This window comes from Mobula hypostoma, chromosome 6 (assembly GCF_963921235.1).
Source record: "Mobula hypostoma chromosome 6, sMobHyp1.1, whole genome shotgun sequence".
Classification (NCBI taxonomy): domain Eukaryota; kingdom Metazoa; phylum Chordata; class Chondrichthyes; order Myliobatiformes; family Myliobatidae; genus Mobula; species Mobula hypostoma.
Window position 1 is genome coordinate 50,824,217 of NC_086102.1, and position 14,724 is coordinate 50,838,940.

Genomic DNA, 14,724 nt, shown 5'->3' on the forward strand with positions numbered 1-14,724 from the left:
TTCTTTGTCAGCTTTTACTCCACAGTCAACACTTCTGTATGGCTGATGATGCTTCACAGCATGATACACTTTACACAGTTCTGCAGCCAAGATTTTGTCATTGAGTTGATCGAGATGGGGAGAAAAATGATAACAATGATGACGTACCAGCAGTACGAGTGTTAACTTTATGATTATCTGTGGCAGCGTGTCATTCAACTGCACTTTTTCCCTTAATCTCCACATCACAATGGCATAGTGTACAAAAAACATGAAAGTTATCTTTTCTGCTTTTAGCAATAAATCCAAATTCTTTGGCCTATTCATGGTTAAATATAGTCTTTCTTTTCAGCATTTCTTTAGGGGCTTGAAACCAGAACAAAAAAGTCAACCACTCTCCACTGCGGCAGCGGCCTTGGGCAGACTGACCCTCTTGGACATGCTGACGTGACTCGTACACTGTGTCATTAGCAGTGTTGACAACGGCAACTACATATAATAAAAATACATTAACGGTTGTTATAGCTTTCAGTTCCCACTGTTTTAAGTATATCTGAGGTAATTTATATAAGTTTTTTAGTCAGACCCAAAAAGGGAGGACAAATTAACGTCCGGCTCGAGGTGGCGCCGGACGGAGGACAGGGTTCAAAAGCCGGACTGCCCGGCCTCCCTAGCACTGACGAGTGTGATACAATCATACGCCAGTTGTTGCAATCACTTAGTGCTCTGTTCTTGGGGATCCTAATAATAACTCACTTTGTCTAGTTCTTGGGTACCGATCCCCATTCCCAGATTTTAGCAAACAGTGGCTGCAGGACGACTGCTGCAACTTCTGATGCAGCTTTGAATAGTTCAGTGTTCAAATTTGCTGTTCTTTAATGATTTAACCGCAGCAACAATCTCTTCTTTCTTGGTGGATCTGTGTTGATGTCAAGCTCCTTTGCTGCCTCTTGTATGTCAGGTTCTTCATTTGGTGGTGGTCTATTCAGTCATTCTCTGAAATGCTCTGCCATTGTGCTTCTTGCTCTTTCTTATCTCTCACAGAGCCACTGGATCTGGCCTGGAAATTTCCACATATCAATTTTGAAATCTTCTGTGTATTTCTCTGGTCACCTTGACTGGCTGCTGCTTCAACCTCCTCTGCAAGGTCTTCCATGTAGACTCTTATCCTTTCTTCTAAGTCTCTTCACCTTTTTGTTGGCTTCAGTGTATGCAAGTTGAAGTTCCACCTTAATTTGTGTTGTCTTTGTGTCTAGCACCTTTCCTTCTTAATTTTCTGTCTTTCTTCTAAGGATACCCATGTTTCCTGCTGTATCCATTCTTTGTTCTTCTTTCCAGCTCTGTATCCTAGATAAGCTTCGGTGCTCTCCTTGAAGACTGAGGCAATCCGTTTTCACATTGTGTTGATCTTGTCTACTGACAGATCCTCATCAAGGTCTTTCAAGGCGTGGAATTTGTTCTTCAGCTGAATGGTGAATGCACTGGTGTCCTTGAGCTTCTCAACAGGAAAGCATCTTTGTACATGTGTGGTGGTCCCAGTGCTTCTCAACTCAAGTTTCATCACTGTTACAGCAAGGTAGTAATCACATCCTGTATCTGCACCACTCTTCACATTTATATCCTGCAATGATTGTCTCCACATGCTTTTGATCATTAAATGGTCAATCTGGTTCTTGTCGCACCCATTGGGTGAGCACCATGCTAGTTTGTGGAAAGGTGGTCCCTCCTATGACTAGAATTCCACCAAACTTTCACCATTGTTATTCATTGTTCCACATCCATGCCTGCCCATGACCCAAGTGAAGTGTGAGTTGTTATTTCCCACTTTGGAGTTTAAATCTCCCATGACAATGATTATGTCATGGCATGGTGTTAACTCTACCTCCAACTGCAGCTGTTCGGAGAAGACGTCCTTTTTTTTCAATGTCACTATCGTTAGTTGGAGCAGAGCACTGGATCACAGTCACGTTCACTTACTTCCCTTTCAGCCTGGCTCTCATCAGCCTACTGTTAATTGTTTTCCACTCGAGCAAGCACTCCTCAATGCCTTCCTTAATAATGACAGCTACACCATTATGACATTGACCATCTTCCCATCCTGAGTATAAAACTGTTTCACCAGATGCTGCCTTTAGTCTGCCAGTGCATCTGCTTTCCCTGATGCCCAGTACGTCGTAATGGTGCATTCTTTGTAGTTATTTGTGCGAGCTTGCCAGTATTGTACAAAGCTCATACATTCTGAGAACCAATGTTGGTCTTGGAGGTGTTCAAGGCTTCCTTCATTGTGCCAGTAGCTTCCTCTCAGTTTTCACTCCTATCAGTCATGCAAATCCCAGGAATACTGTCACACCTAGCTATAACAGGATTCCTCATTGCTTTTTCTGTAACAATTTTTGTTTAGCCAGTCAGAGTTGTTAGCCCTGAGCTGAACCCCCAAACCTGGAGGACCAGTGGACTGCTCTTAGTCTGGCCTGTTTGGCATGGGTGACCCTACCAGGTGTCAAGACACAAGGCCCTGACTCCAGCCAACATAGCTGTCCGGGTTATCAAGGGTTAGGGTTAGGGCATCTCTTTAAGGCTGTAACCCTAACCCTAACCCTCTTGGAGAGGAACTCTAAAATGTAACATTAAGTTTATTCTTTTCATGTCTTATCAGCAATTATATTTAAATATACAAATTTTCACTGCTATGGTGAAAATGATTGTGTAGACTGGGGGGAAGGAGGTCAGTCTCTTACTTCCTGGATCTTTATGCTCTCCTCTTCTGTGGTTCCAAATCATATTACTATGTCTATATGTATATTTCCCTGATTCATACAGAGGATTGTATCTCTGGATTATCAAGTACAGGGGTTCCCAGACTTGGGTACCAGAGATTATAGAGTCTGCTAGCCTTTACTAGCGGAGGTAATTTGGTTGGAAAGTTTGCAAAATAGTATGAAGGCATTTTACGTTTAATACACAATTCCCTTAACTAAAAGAAAACAGTGACTTGTACTCTGAATTAAATAACATTTATTTATGTATTTTTAACTTTTAAAGTTTTGGATCTTTAGTACATAATCCAGTGCTAATATAGGAGAAGGCAGCACTGCTCGGTGAAATGTTTAAGTGGGGCCTCATCTGGTACCATTTACATAAAAGCAGCAGAATTCCAGTCAGTCTTTATCCCTTAACATGCTTTGTTTATTCAAAAAAAGTGTGTTATTCCTATTATCTGATTGCTTTTGTGGAACATTGTGTACAAAACTGGCTGCCATATTTCTATTTTATAACCAAAACCAAATTCCACTAACATTTTGTTGGCTGTGAAATATTTTTTGGGATATTCTGAAATTATGAAAGTTGCTATGTAAATCCAATCTTTGATTCCAAGTCCAGTAGTCAGTTCCTTGTGAAACTTTTTAATTTTTAGGAATTTGCACTTGTGAATACTTAAGAACGGCCTGGTTCTAGTGTTAATTAGACAATATACTTTATAGGGATAAGAGCACCACATTAAACAATATTATACTGCTAAGTACCATGGTATCTCTTTAAAGGCTAATTTATACTTGTGCGTACCAGTTTACGCCGTAGCCTATGCAAGTGGGCTATACCGTTGTGAGCATTTATACGTATGTTGGTGTGTCTGCGTCGCTCTGCAATTCAGACACGTACACGCATGTGCACGTCAAGTATTTGAATGTCATGCATGCGCACACATCAGTCCGTGCAAGGCTTCATGGTCATGGTAGTCTTTCTCGGGGTAAACAAGTTTAAAGCGAGCGTCTTTTTTTTGTAAAAGCGAAATGTGTCTTCCATAATTTCAGAGGTCTGTAAAGCTTAATGGAAATCATTGCAGCCAGAGTTCCTTCCCTGCCCTTCAGTCGCCCAATGGGAAGCTATTGCAGCGTAGGAGGAAATGCGAGCTACCAAACGGACCAATCACAGTTGTTGCGGTCTGCGTTGCCGTGACGCGTAGTTACATTTTGGGAGAGGTGCGCGTCAGGGTACGGCGTAGGGATCTGTGAAGGCACTGCGTAGGGTTTGTGACTACGCCATACATACAAGTATAAATCAGCCTTTAAAGAGATGCCATGGTATAAATCATAAATCAGTATAAAGTATAAATCAGCCTTTAGGCTGTAAAAGCTAGTTGTTGTTAAATAAATTCTTGGTGAGGTCAGGGTTCAAGTGCTCCTAAGGTAACAGGAAGCAACCTAATTTTTATAAAAAATATGATGCGATCAAAGTTTACAGACACCATGACTTCCCTCTCACATTAAAATATGAAGTATATTACATTGAAAATTCTAAGAATGGTTTAGTGTAATAATTTAATCTTACCTTGTCTCTTAATTCGAAGCTTGTATCCTGTTTTAATTTGTAACTTAATGTTACTACCACTTACAAGTGATGCACCAAAGTCACCATCTTCTCATTTACAAGCAAGACTTACCATAACTTTGGTACCTTGTCTTTGAAACAGAAGTGATCTTTCCCTGTCAATGGTGATGGTATAAACAACCAGCCAGCCTGTCTTATATGAGTTTCTTATTGCAAATACGAGGAAATCTGCAGATGCTGGAAATTCAAGCAACGCGCACAAAATGCTGAGGAACACAGCAGGCCAGGCAACATCTATAGGAAGAAGTATAGTCGACGTTTTGGGCTGAGATCCTTCGTCAGGACTAACTGAAGGAAGAGATGGTAAGAGATTTGAAAGTGGGAGAGGGAGATCTGAAATGATAGGAGAAGACAGGAGGGGGAGGGATGAAGCTAAGAGCTGGAAAGTTGATTGGCAAAAGGGATACAAGGCTGGAGAAGGGAGAGGATCATGGGATGGGGGGCCTAGGGAGAAAGAAAGGTGGAGGGGAGCCCAGAGGAAGATGGAAAGCAGGCAAAGAGTGATTGTGTGTGTGAGAGAGAGAGGGAAAAAAAGGGGGGGGGGAATAGAAAATAAATAAATAAGGGATGGGGTAAGAAGGGGAGGAGAGGCATTAACGGAAGTTTGAGAAGTCAATGTTCATGCCATCAGGCTGGAGGCTCCCCAGACGGAATATAAGGTGTTGTTCCTCCAACCTGAGTGTGGCTTCATCTTGACAGTAGAGGAGGCCGTGGATAGACATATCAGAATGGGAATGGGATGTGGAATTAAAATGTGTGGCCACTGGGAGATCCTGCTTTCCCTGGCGGACAGAGTGTAGGTGTTCAGTGAAACGGTCTCCCAGTCTGCGTCGGGTCTCACCAATATATAGAGGGCCACACCGGGAGCACCAGACGCAGTGTATCACCCCTGCCGGCTCACAGGTGAAGTGTCGCCTCACCTGGAAGGACTGTCTGGGGCCCTGAATGGTGGTAAGGGAGGAAGTGTAAGGACATTTGTAGCACTTGTTCTGCTTACAAGGATAAGTGCCAGGAGGGAGATCGGTGGGGAGGGATGGGGGGAACGAATGGACAAGGGAGTTGTGTGGGGAGCAATCCCTGCGGAAAGCAGAAAGAAGGGGGGAGGGAAAGATGTGCTTGTTGGTGGGATCCCATTGGAGGTGGCGGAAGTTATGGAGAATAATATGTTGGACCCGGAGGCTGGTGGGGTGGTAGGTGAGAACAAGGGGAACCCTATTCCTAGTGGGGTGGCGGGAGAATGGAGTGAGAGCAGATGTGCGTGAAATGGGAGAGATGCATTTGAGAGCAGAGTTGATGGTGGAAGGGGGAAGCCCCTTTCTTTAGAAAAGGAAGACATCATCTTCGTCCTGAAATGAAAAGCCTCATCCTGAGAGCAGACGTGGCGGAGAGGGAGGAATTGCGAGAAGGGTTAAGTAGGGCATTTATTGGTAAGCTAGTGCATTACCTATAAAGCTGATCACTAAGTAATTATTGACGAGAAAGATCAATTTTCCCATCTTTCTAACGACAAGAAAGAGCCTAAAACATTGAGTTCTTTCTCAAATGATTCCAGGAATTCCAGTTCTATGAAGATGGAACTCTCCACATCGCAGCAGAAACAAGTTTGGTACTTGATCTTATATTTATTTGCCAAACGTTCTAGTTTGACAACTACAGTTTTAGCCTGAAGTGGTTAAAATTGGAGTTAACCGTAATTCAGAAGAGATTATTGCAGAGCAAGCAGAAATGATTGAACTAAACTATTCTGTCTTGATGAGGTCAGGATTCAAACGTTCCTGAGGCACATTTTTCCCTTTTTCTGATATATTTAATACTTGCAATTATGTCTTAATAGATCCCATATGAACTCAGGACTAGTGCCAGTCGTTCATCTGGCACTGGCTTGTATTTTGATCCAAATCTTAAAGTCATTCTAACTTAGATCCCCATTGATCATTTGCACTTTACCCAGAAGTTTTGACACTTGAGCACAGTCTGTCTGGCTGCAAAGCTGAAGTTGAAAATGGGCTGCACAGTCCTGACGAAGGGTTCCGGCCCGAAACGTCGACTGATCGTTTCCACGGATGCTGCCCAACCTGCTGAGTTCCTCCAGCGTGTTGTGAGTGTTGCTTTGACCCCAGCATCTGCAGAGTATTTTGTGTTTACCAACCTGTATCAGTTTCTGCCGTTCCTTTGGATTTATCAGCTGTGTGGAGAGGGGGAGCCTGCTACTGGAGCATGAGCTTGCTTGTCATTTCATACTGCCCTGGCTTGCATATCGCATAAGCAGCTGGGATGCAACATCCATGGTCAAGCCTGACCAACAGAGGACCTTTCAGCCATTGAAATCTGATGAAACACTCCATGCACTTGCAAGATGTTGATGTAGATTTCCCATTGTAATTTGTAGAAAATGGTTTCCACGTGGAGTGCCAGGAAAATCTGAAGGTTGCAGAAACTTCTGGTAACAGTTTGGAAATCCCTGAATTGTTGACAGTTCCTTGGGAAAGTGTTACTAGTTGTATTGAATCTTCCCTCACATAATCCAAACTCTGTCGTTTTTCAGTGTCTCACTCAGCAGCCAAGTGAAAGCAATTTGTTTGGATTGAGTAAATTTACAATAAATAAGATGTGTTTGGAGCATCAGTATCTTGGTTTTTGTCACATATTTTTGTATCGTTTAGCAGGCTGTTGATTTGATTGACTTATATGAAAAAAAGCTTTTCCTCTATGGATCTTTAATTGCATTCAGATATGTGTTCTGATCAAATATGTGCCAGAATGATACTGTTAGCACTTGGCTGAATGCCTTTTTCCAAAATAGTGCCTCTTCGCTATTGCACCTATATTTGCAACAGGCAGGGATTGAAGAACCGTTGTCTATACAAGATGCGTATGGGTTTAATAAAAGATGACAACCAGAATTTATTTTTCAGTAGCCAGCTGCCATTACTCGAGCAGAGGGAATGCAAAATTTGGTGAATGGCTGTCTCTACAACTTTAAACACCTTTTCTCAGTTATAAGCTTAAAAATATATATTCTCAACAATGTATTTAGTGTTCCCTTAACACAATTTTCTGGTCATCCCTTTTGATGATGGTAACTTTGAAGCTGAAAGACTGTTTTATCCCTGGGTAAAGTTCAATTGGCTGTTATCAGCTGTTCCCCCAGATTCCCACTTGTTTCTCTGCTAAAGTTTGTGCTGTTCCCAACGCCTGCAAAAAAAAACAGGTTGTGAATCGTGCTTGGCAGGAATTGAGTCCAAACTATGTGAATCCTCCCGTTTGTCGCCACCCAGTTCAATATATCAGCGATATACAGTTAAGATACACTGTGTGTGAGGAATGAGCTTGTAACTCATTTTCATACATTCTCCCCCCCTTCCCACCTCTGCCACTTGATTGCAACGTCATTATCCTGTTTGTTTGTTGCAAGAACATGTTAACTAGTCAAGATAGATAGGTAGATAGATACTTCGTTGATCCCAAAGGAAATTACAGTGTCACAGTAGCAGTACAAGGGCACAGATATACAAATATTAGGAGGGATTGATGAAATATTGAGTGATAGTTAGATGATCAACCACTATCAGATTAAGATATTTTGATGGGAGAACTTCTGGGTTTATCAGCATTTTGAAGCACTGTGGAAGGCTTTTCATTCAAGCAATGTTCCTATCAGTAACATTTCTGAAGGCTTTGAGAAATGAATCCGGACCTGCTTGAGCAGGGATTGCTCCATCCAGCACTTCTTCCAATTCTCAACCTGTTTCAAAAACTTTGTTATGGTTATTTGTGGGATGTTGGGTATCAAGCATGGTTACTTTATATGTATGAAGTCACAACTTTAATATGAGTTTATCAAAATGCATTCTTAAATGATACTATTGTACCTATCTCAACAACTTCCTATGACTGCTCATTCCACATGCTCTCTACTCTCAGCATGCAAAAGTTGCTCCTTGGGTCCCTTTTAAATCTTTCTCCGCTCACCCTGAATCTATGCCCCTTTGTTGTGGAAGTTCCAGGAAATGCAACCCTTCCCCCCTTGTCAATGTGGAGTCACCTGTATTTTGATGTGTACAGGTTTCCCCCGCCATCCGAAGGTAGAGCGTTCCTATGAAACGGTTCGTAAGCCGAAATGTCGTAAAGCAAAGAAGCAATTACCATTTATTTATATGAGAAAATTTTGTGAGCGTTCGCAGACCCAAAAATAACCTACCAAATCATTCCAAATAACACATAAAACCTAAAATAACTGTAACATATAGTAAAGGCAGGAATGATATGATAAATACACAGCCTATATAAAGTAGAAATACTTTTCCACAATCATTGGCAGCACAGATCGCCGTAGCAAAAATCTCACGCAAGCACTGTTGGCAGAAAATCTCACGCAAGCACTGTTGGCAAAAGTACGGTGCAAGCGCTCTCCAGTAATCTTTAAACTATGAAGCTGCCAAATCATACCAAATAACCCGTAAAAATACACAGCCTATATAAAGTAGAAATAATGTGTGTACAGTGTAGTATCACTTACTGGAATCGGGACAGCGCAGAGCACACTGATGATGATGTGTTAGGCTGAGTCATCGCAGGCTGGGTGGTGCAGCGGCCCCCACCCTCCGGGCCACCAACCGATACATTGCCGCGAAGCACGCAGGGGTCCAGCGGTAGCCGGGATGCACCCAGCACATCTTTAAGAAAAAAGCCAAAATAAACATGCTAATTAATTACGTGCTGCCGGACACGTAATTGTCAGCCCAGATCAGTGCCGATTGCATCGCCTCTGATCTGGGCCAACAGTTACGTGTGGGGCGGTACCTAATTAATTAGCATGTTTATTTCAGCTTTTTTCTTAAAGATGTGCTGTGTGCCTCCCGGCTACTGCTGCATTCTCCACGAATCGGTACAGTATCTGTCTGGGGCCCGGGTGTTGGGGCGGTGGGACACAGGGGTGTCATCTCAGGGCAGGCAGCTCATCTTCTCTTATGTCTGCCCGCCTCGATGTCGAAGGTCGAGGTTCGTCATTTGCTGTGGCTGATGTGGAAGGCTTGCTTTTCTGCTGAGCCTCGCGCATTTTTCTATCATACAGTTCTTTGTAAGGACTCAAAGAATCTTGCAAATATCCCCTAAACCTACGTACCCTTTCAAAATTAAAGTCGTACTTTATCATTACTCATTCAGTTTCGATTGTTATCCTTTCCTCTTCCAATTGCATCAGCTCTTCATCTATCAGTTCTTGGTCATGGGATGCCAAAACCTCTTAACAACATCATCTTCGTCAGCTTCCACAAGCCAAACTCATTTTGTCCTTGCTTCGTTCACCACGATCGAAATGCTTAATTATGTCTAGTTTTACGCCAAGTGTAACACCCTTACGAGTTCTTTGAGGCTTTTTCAACACCATAGAACTCATCTTGCAAACGACTGCTCACAGGCTCGTGTTAAAGCAATGCTGGTGAGAATGCAGTTCCGAATCCGGGGGCGGAGCGGCTGCTCGGGGTGCATGCTGAATTTTTTATCGCGCGCTGAATTTTTTTCGTAACAGTGAAAACACCTTCTGAAAGCGAAAACAGGGTACTAATGTAGGTCTTTCGTAACAGTGAGGTTTCGTAAAGCGAACATTCGAAAAGCGGGGGACACCTGTATTTATCAATGAAAAAGATGATGAAATATTACATGCTAAATCACAATTAATCCTTGACTGTTTACGAAAGTACTTACTACTTCAGTATGAATTGCCCAACAAATTATTTTGCTTTGTTTAGCTACTGGGTACTTATTCAGGTAAACCTAATATGGCAGATTTACTATTGGTATGGATTTTTCTGTAATGGCTTAAAGTGATGTTAACTCACCAATGCTGCACAAAGTGATGTTGCACTTAGGAATAAGTAAGGTGTTATTTATATAATAAATTATAATTTCTGTCACATCACCTTTCTGAAAGTGAAATGTTAATTATGGTTTATCTCATTTGTTCTGAAGAAATTGTTCCACAGCTTTTAATTTTGTCTTTTTATGCCCTGTTACACTGGACAACAATTTTTTTTTGGAAGTGTTGCTTCCTCAGTAGTTTTTTTTTTGAATAATAGACCACTTGAAACTGAACACAAGTAGAATTTCAGACTACTTGTATCACGTAGGAAGATGGAGAAACACAAAATAACTTTTATTGAAAGTAATGCATTTAATTGCATAACAGTGTTGACACTTTGCAGTAGTTCAACTAAGCCAAAAATGTTTTGTTGATGATTTTCATTTATACTCAGTGTCTGAGGCTTCTCACTTGTGTCCAACAATAATCAGCCAGCATTGATGGATTCCAGTTGGCCTGATACCACTTCTCTATGACCGCAATATTCTGGTGAAACCTTTCACCATGCTCATCACTGACAGCGCCAAGATTTGCAGGGAAGAGCTCTAAATGGGAAGGCAGAAAATGAGTCCTTAGTGACATGTTGCACTTCATGGTTTTGTATGCTTGAAGCATGTTGCCAACCAGCTGTACATAGTTTGGTGCTCTGTAGTTGCCAAGAAAATTTTTTACAACCTTGAATGCCTTCCATGTGATTTTTCTCTGGTCCCACTTGAAGTTCTCCAAATTACTGGTCATTGATGACCTGTTTGATTAGTGGACCAACAAAATGCCGCCTTTAATTTTGTCATCAGGTATTCTGACTTGAGTTTTGAATTGAAATAGCAAATATTGGTGATTTAAAAAATGATAGACATATTCGAATGGGAATGGGAAGTGGAATTAAAATGGGTGGCCACTGGGAGATCCTGCTTTTTCTGGCGGATGGAGTGTAGCTGCTCGGCGAAGCGTCTCCCAATCTAGGTCAGGCCAAAGCGGGAGCACCGGACACAATAAATGACCCCAACAGACTCACAGGTGAAGTATCACCTCACCCAGAAGGACTGTTTAGGGCCCTGAATGGTAGTGAGGGAGGAGGTAGAGGGGCAGTGTAGCGTTTGTCCTGCTTGCAAGGATGAATGCCAGGAGGGAGATCAAGGGAGTCGTGTAGGGAGTGATCCCAGTGTCAAGCAGAAAGTGGGGGGAAGGGAAAGATGTGCTTGGTGGTGGGATTCCTTTGGAGATGGTGTAAGTTACAGAGAATTATGTCCTGGACATGGAGGCTGGTGGGGTGGTAGGTGAGGACAAGAGGAACCCTATCCCTGGTAGGGTGGCTGGAAGATGGGTTAAGTGCAGATGTGCGTCAGGGTAGCGTTGATGGCAGAGGAGGAGAAGCCTCCTTCTTTGAAAAAGGAGGACATCTCTTTCATTCTAGAATGAAAAGCCTCATCCTGAGAGCGGATGTGGTGGAGATGGAGGGATTGAGAGAAGGGGATGGTGATTTTACATGTAACAGGGTGGGAAGAGGTGTAGTCCAGGTAGCTCTGAGAGTCCATGGGTTTATAATAGACATCAGTGGATAAGCTGTCTTCAGAGATGGAGACAGTGAGATCAAGAAAGGGGAGGAAGGTGTTGGAAATGGACCAGGTAAATTTGAAGGCAGTGTGGAAGTTTGAGGCAAAGTGGATAAAGTAGTCGAGTTCAGCATGTGTGCAGGAAGCAGCACCAATGACGTCGTCGATGTAGAGTAGGTAAAGTGTGGGATCTTCACCAGTGTAGGCTTGGAATTCTACCATTCAGGGCCTTAAACAGTTCTTCCATGTGAGGTGACACTTCACCTGTGAGTCTGCTGGGGTCATTTACTGTGTCCAGAGCTCCTGGTGTGGCTTCCTGTACTTCAGTGAGCCCCTTTGTAGATTGGGAGTCTGCCTTGCTGAGCACCTATGCTCCGTCAGCCAGAACAAGCGGGATCTCCCAGTGGCCACCCATTTTAATTCCATTTCCCATTCCCATTCCGATATGTCTATCCCTGGACTCCTCCACTGTCGTGATAAGGCCACACTTAGGTTGGAGGAACAACACCTTGTATTCTGTCTGGGTAGCCTCCAACCTGATGGCATGAACATCGATTTCTCGAGCTTCTGGTAATGCCCCCCACCCCCACTCTCCTTCACCATTTCCCATCCCCTTTTCCCTCTCTCGCTTTATCTTCTTGCCTGTCCATTGTCTCCCTTTGGTGCTCCTCCATCCTTTTCTTTCTTCAACGGCCTTCTGTCTCTCTCACCAATCAACTTCCCAGCTCTTTACTTCGTCCCTGCTTCTTCAGTTTTCACTCATCGCCTGGTGTTTCTTCCCACCTTTTAGATCTACCCCTCGGCTCTTTGTCTCCAGACCTGCCGAAGGGAGCAACACACGCAAAATGCTGGAGGAACTCAGCAGGCCAGGCAGCATCTATGGAAAAAAGTACAGTCGATGTTTCAGATGAAACCCTTTGGCAGGACTGGAGGGAAAAAAGAAAGCTGAGGAGTAGATTTGAAAGGTGGCGGGGGTGGAATGGAGAGAGAAACACCAGGCGATAGGTGAAACTTGGAGAGAGAGTGATGAAGCAAAGAGCTAGGAAGTTAACTGGTGAAAGAGACGGAAGGCCATTGAAGAAAGTTGGGGGGGGGAGAGGGAAGGAGTACCAGAGGGAGGTGATGGGTAGGGAAGGAGATGACATGAGAGGGGGGCAAGGGGATGGGAAATGGTGAAGGGGGGGGTGGTTTCGAGGCATTACTGGAAGTTTGAGAAATCGGTGTTCATGCCATCAGGTGGGAAGCTACCCAAACAGAATATAAGGTGTTTTTCCTCCAACCTAAGTGTGGCCTTATCACGACAGTGGAGGAGGCCATGGATGGACATATCGGAATGTGAATGCGAAGTGGAATTGAAATAGGTGGCTGCTGGGAGATCCCGCTTGTTCTGGTGGACAGAGCATAGATGCTTGGCGAAGCGGTCTCCCAATCTACATCGTATTTCACCGATATGCAGGTGGCCACACTGGGAGCACTGAACACAGTATATGACCCCAACAGATTCACAGGTGAAGTGTCGCCTCACCTGGAAGGACTGTTTGGGGCCCTGAATGGTAGTGAGGGAGGAGGTGTAGGGGCAGGTGTGGCACTTGTTCTGCTTGCAAGGCTAAGTGCCAGGAGGGAGATCAGTGGGGAGGGGCGAATGGACAAGGGAATCGCGTAGGGAGCGATTCCTGTGGAAAGCAGAAGTGGTGGGGGAGGGGGGAGGGAAAGATGTGTCTGGTGGTGGGATCCAGTCGGAGGTGGCGGAAGTCTCGGAGAACTATGTACTGGACGCGGAGGCTGGTGGGGTGGTAGGTGAGGACAAGGGGAATTCTATCCCTGGTAGGGTGGTGGGAGGATGGGATAAGAGCAGACCTGAATTAAATGGAAGAGATGCAGTTGAGGGCAGCATTGATGGTGGAGGAAGGGAAGCCCCTTTCTTTGAAAAAGGAGGACATCTCCTTCGTTGTAGAATGAAAAGCCTCATCCTGAGAGCAGATACAGTGGAGATGGAGGAATTGAGAGAAGGGATGGCCTGTTTTATGCCGTACAGTATCTCTAAAATTAAAAAAAATTGTATTTCAGGCATCATTCATTTGCCATAAATGGCCTGACAACATGAAGGGGACTGTATAAATACCAACTGCATCTTTTGCTGCCAACATGCTTACTATTTCCAACAAGATTGCTTTGTCCAGTTTTAGTTTCTCTTTTTGTTGTAGGATCTGGATACACATCACTAGAAGACGATGAAGAGATTTATGCAAATGAAGCACATTACTCTAGATATGAAGGTGAATGGTTTATTGACATGTTAATATGTAACTGTTGAAAGGAGTTGAGTCCTTTTTCAGTTCATCAATCATACTGGTAATGGTGCATCTACTTGTGTTTGGCTGCGGTCAGAACTGAAAATCTCATTAGATATAAGAAAAAAACATTTAATTCCATATTATGTCCCATATAATACTAATTTTTTTTTTCTCGCCGTGCTTATTGGCGATCATGGAAAATATTTAGCCACAAGTTCTTATCTCCCCTTTTAACGTGACTTGGGACCTCAGACCACTTGAAACTATCCATTGGAAGTATTGCTTTTAATATACTAAGTCTAGTAGCGAAACTTGTATTTCAATCAACAGAAATCCTCTGTTGTGAAGCAAAAGAATAGGGTTAGTTCCAAATATCATGGAAGAGACATGGCCTACTATCAGTTAAGTTTTTGATAAGAGTAAGCTCAGGAATACTGTTCTGTCAGTATTTATATGCAAGATTTATAATGAAATTAGAAAAGTATCTCTGCTGTCATATAAGATGGCATAATTTAATGTCATGAAAATGATCTAAATGTGTATTGACGTATCAAAGAAATTATGGCCTGTCCATAATTCAGTGTTTGTCACAATTAGACCTCCAACATGAAAATATTTGTTGTAATTATTTGTTAAAATAAGTATACTT

The 14,724-nt window shown here is 43.1% G+C and overlaps 1 protein-coding gene across 1 annotated transcript in view; it reads left to right on the forward strand.

The window, feature by feature from the left end:
• The window catches only part of srpx (sushi-repeat containing protein X-linked), a 98,903-nt gene that overhangs the window by 35,540 nt on the left and 48,639 nt on the right, over window positions 1–14,724 (forward strand). Inside the window, exon 2 of the mRNA XM_063049878.1 lies at window positions 13,986–14,057. Within this exon, the coding sequence (XP_062905948.1) occupies window positions 13,986–14,057 (72 nt within the window). The remainder of the gene's footprint in view (window positions 1–13,985; window positions 14,058–14,724) is intronic.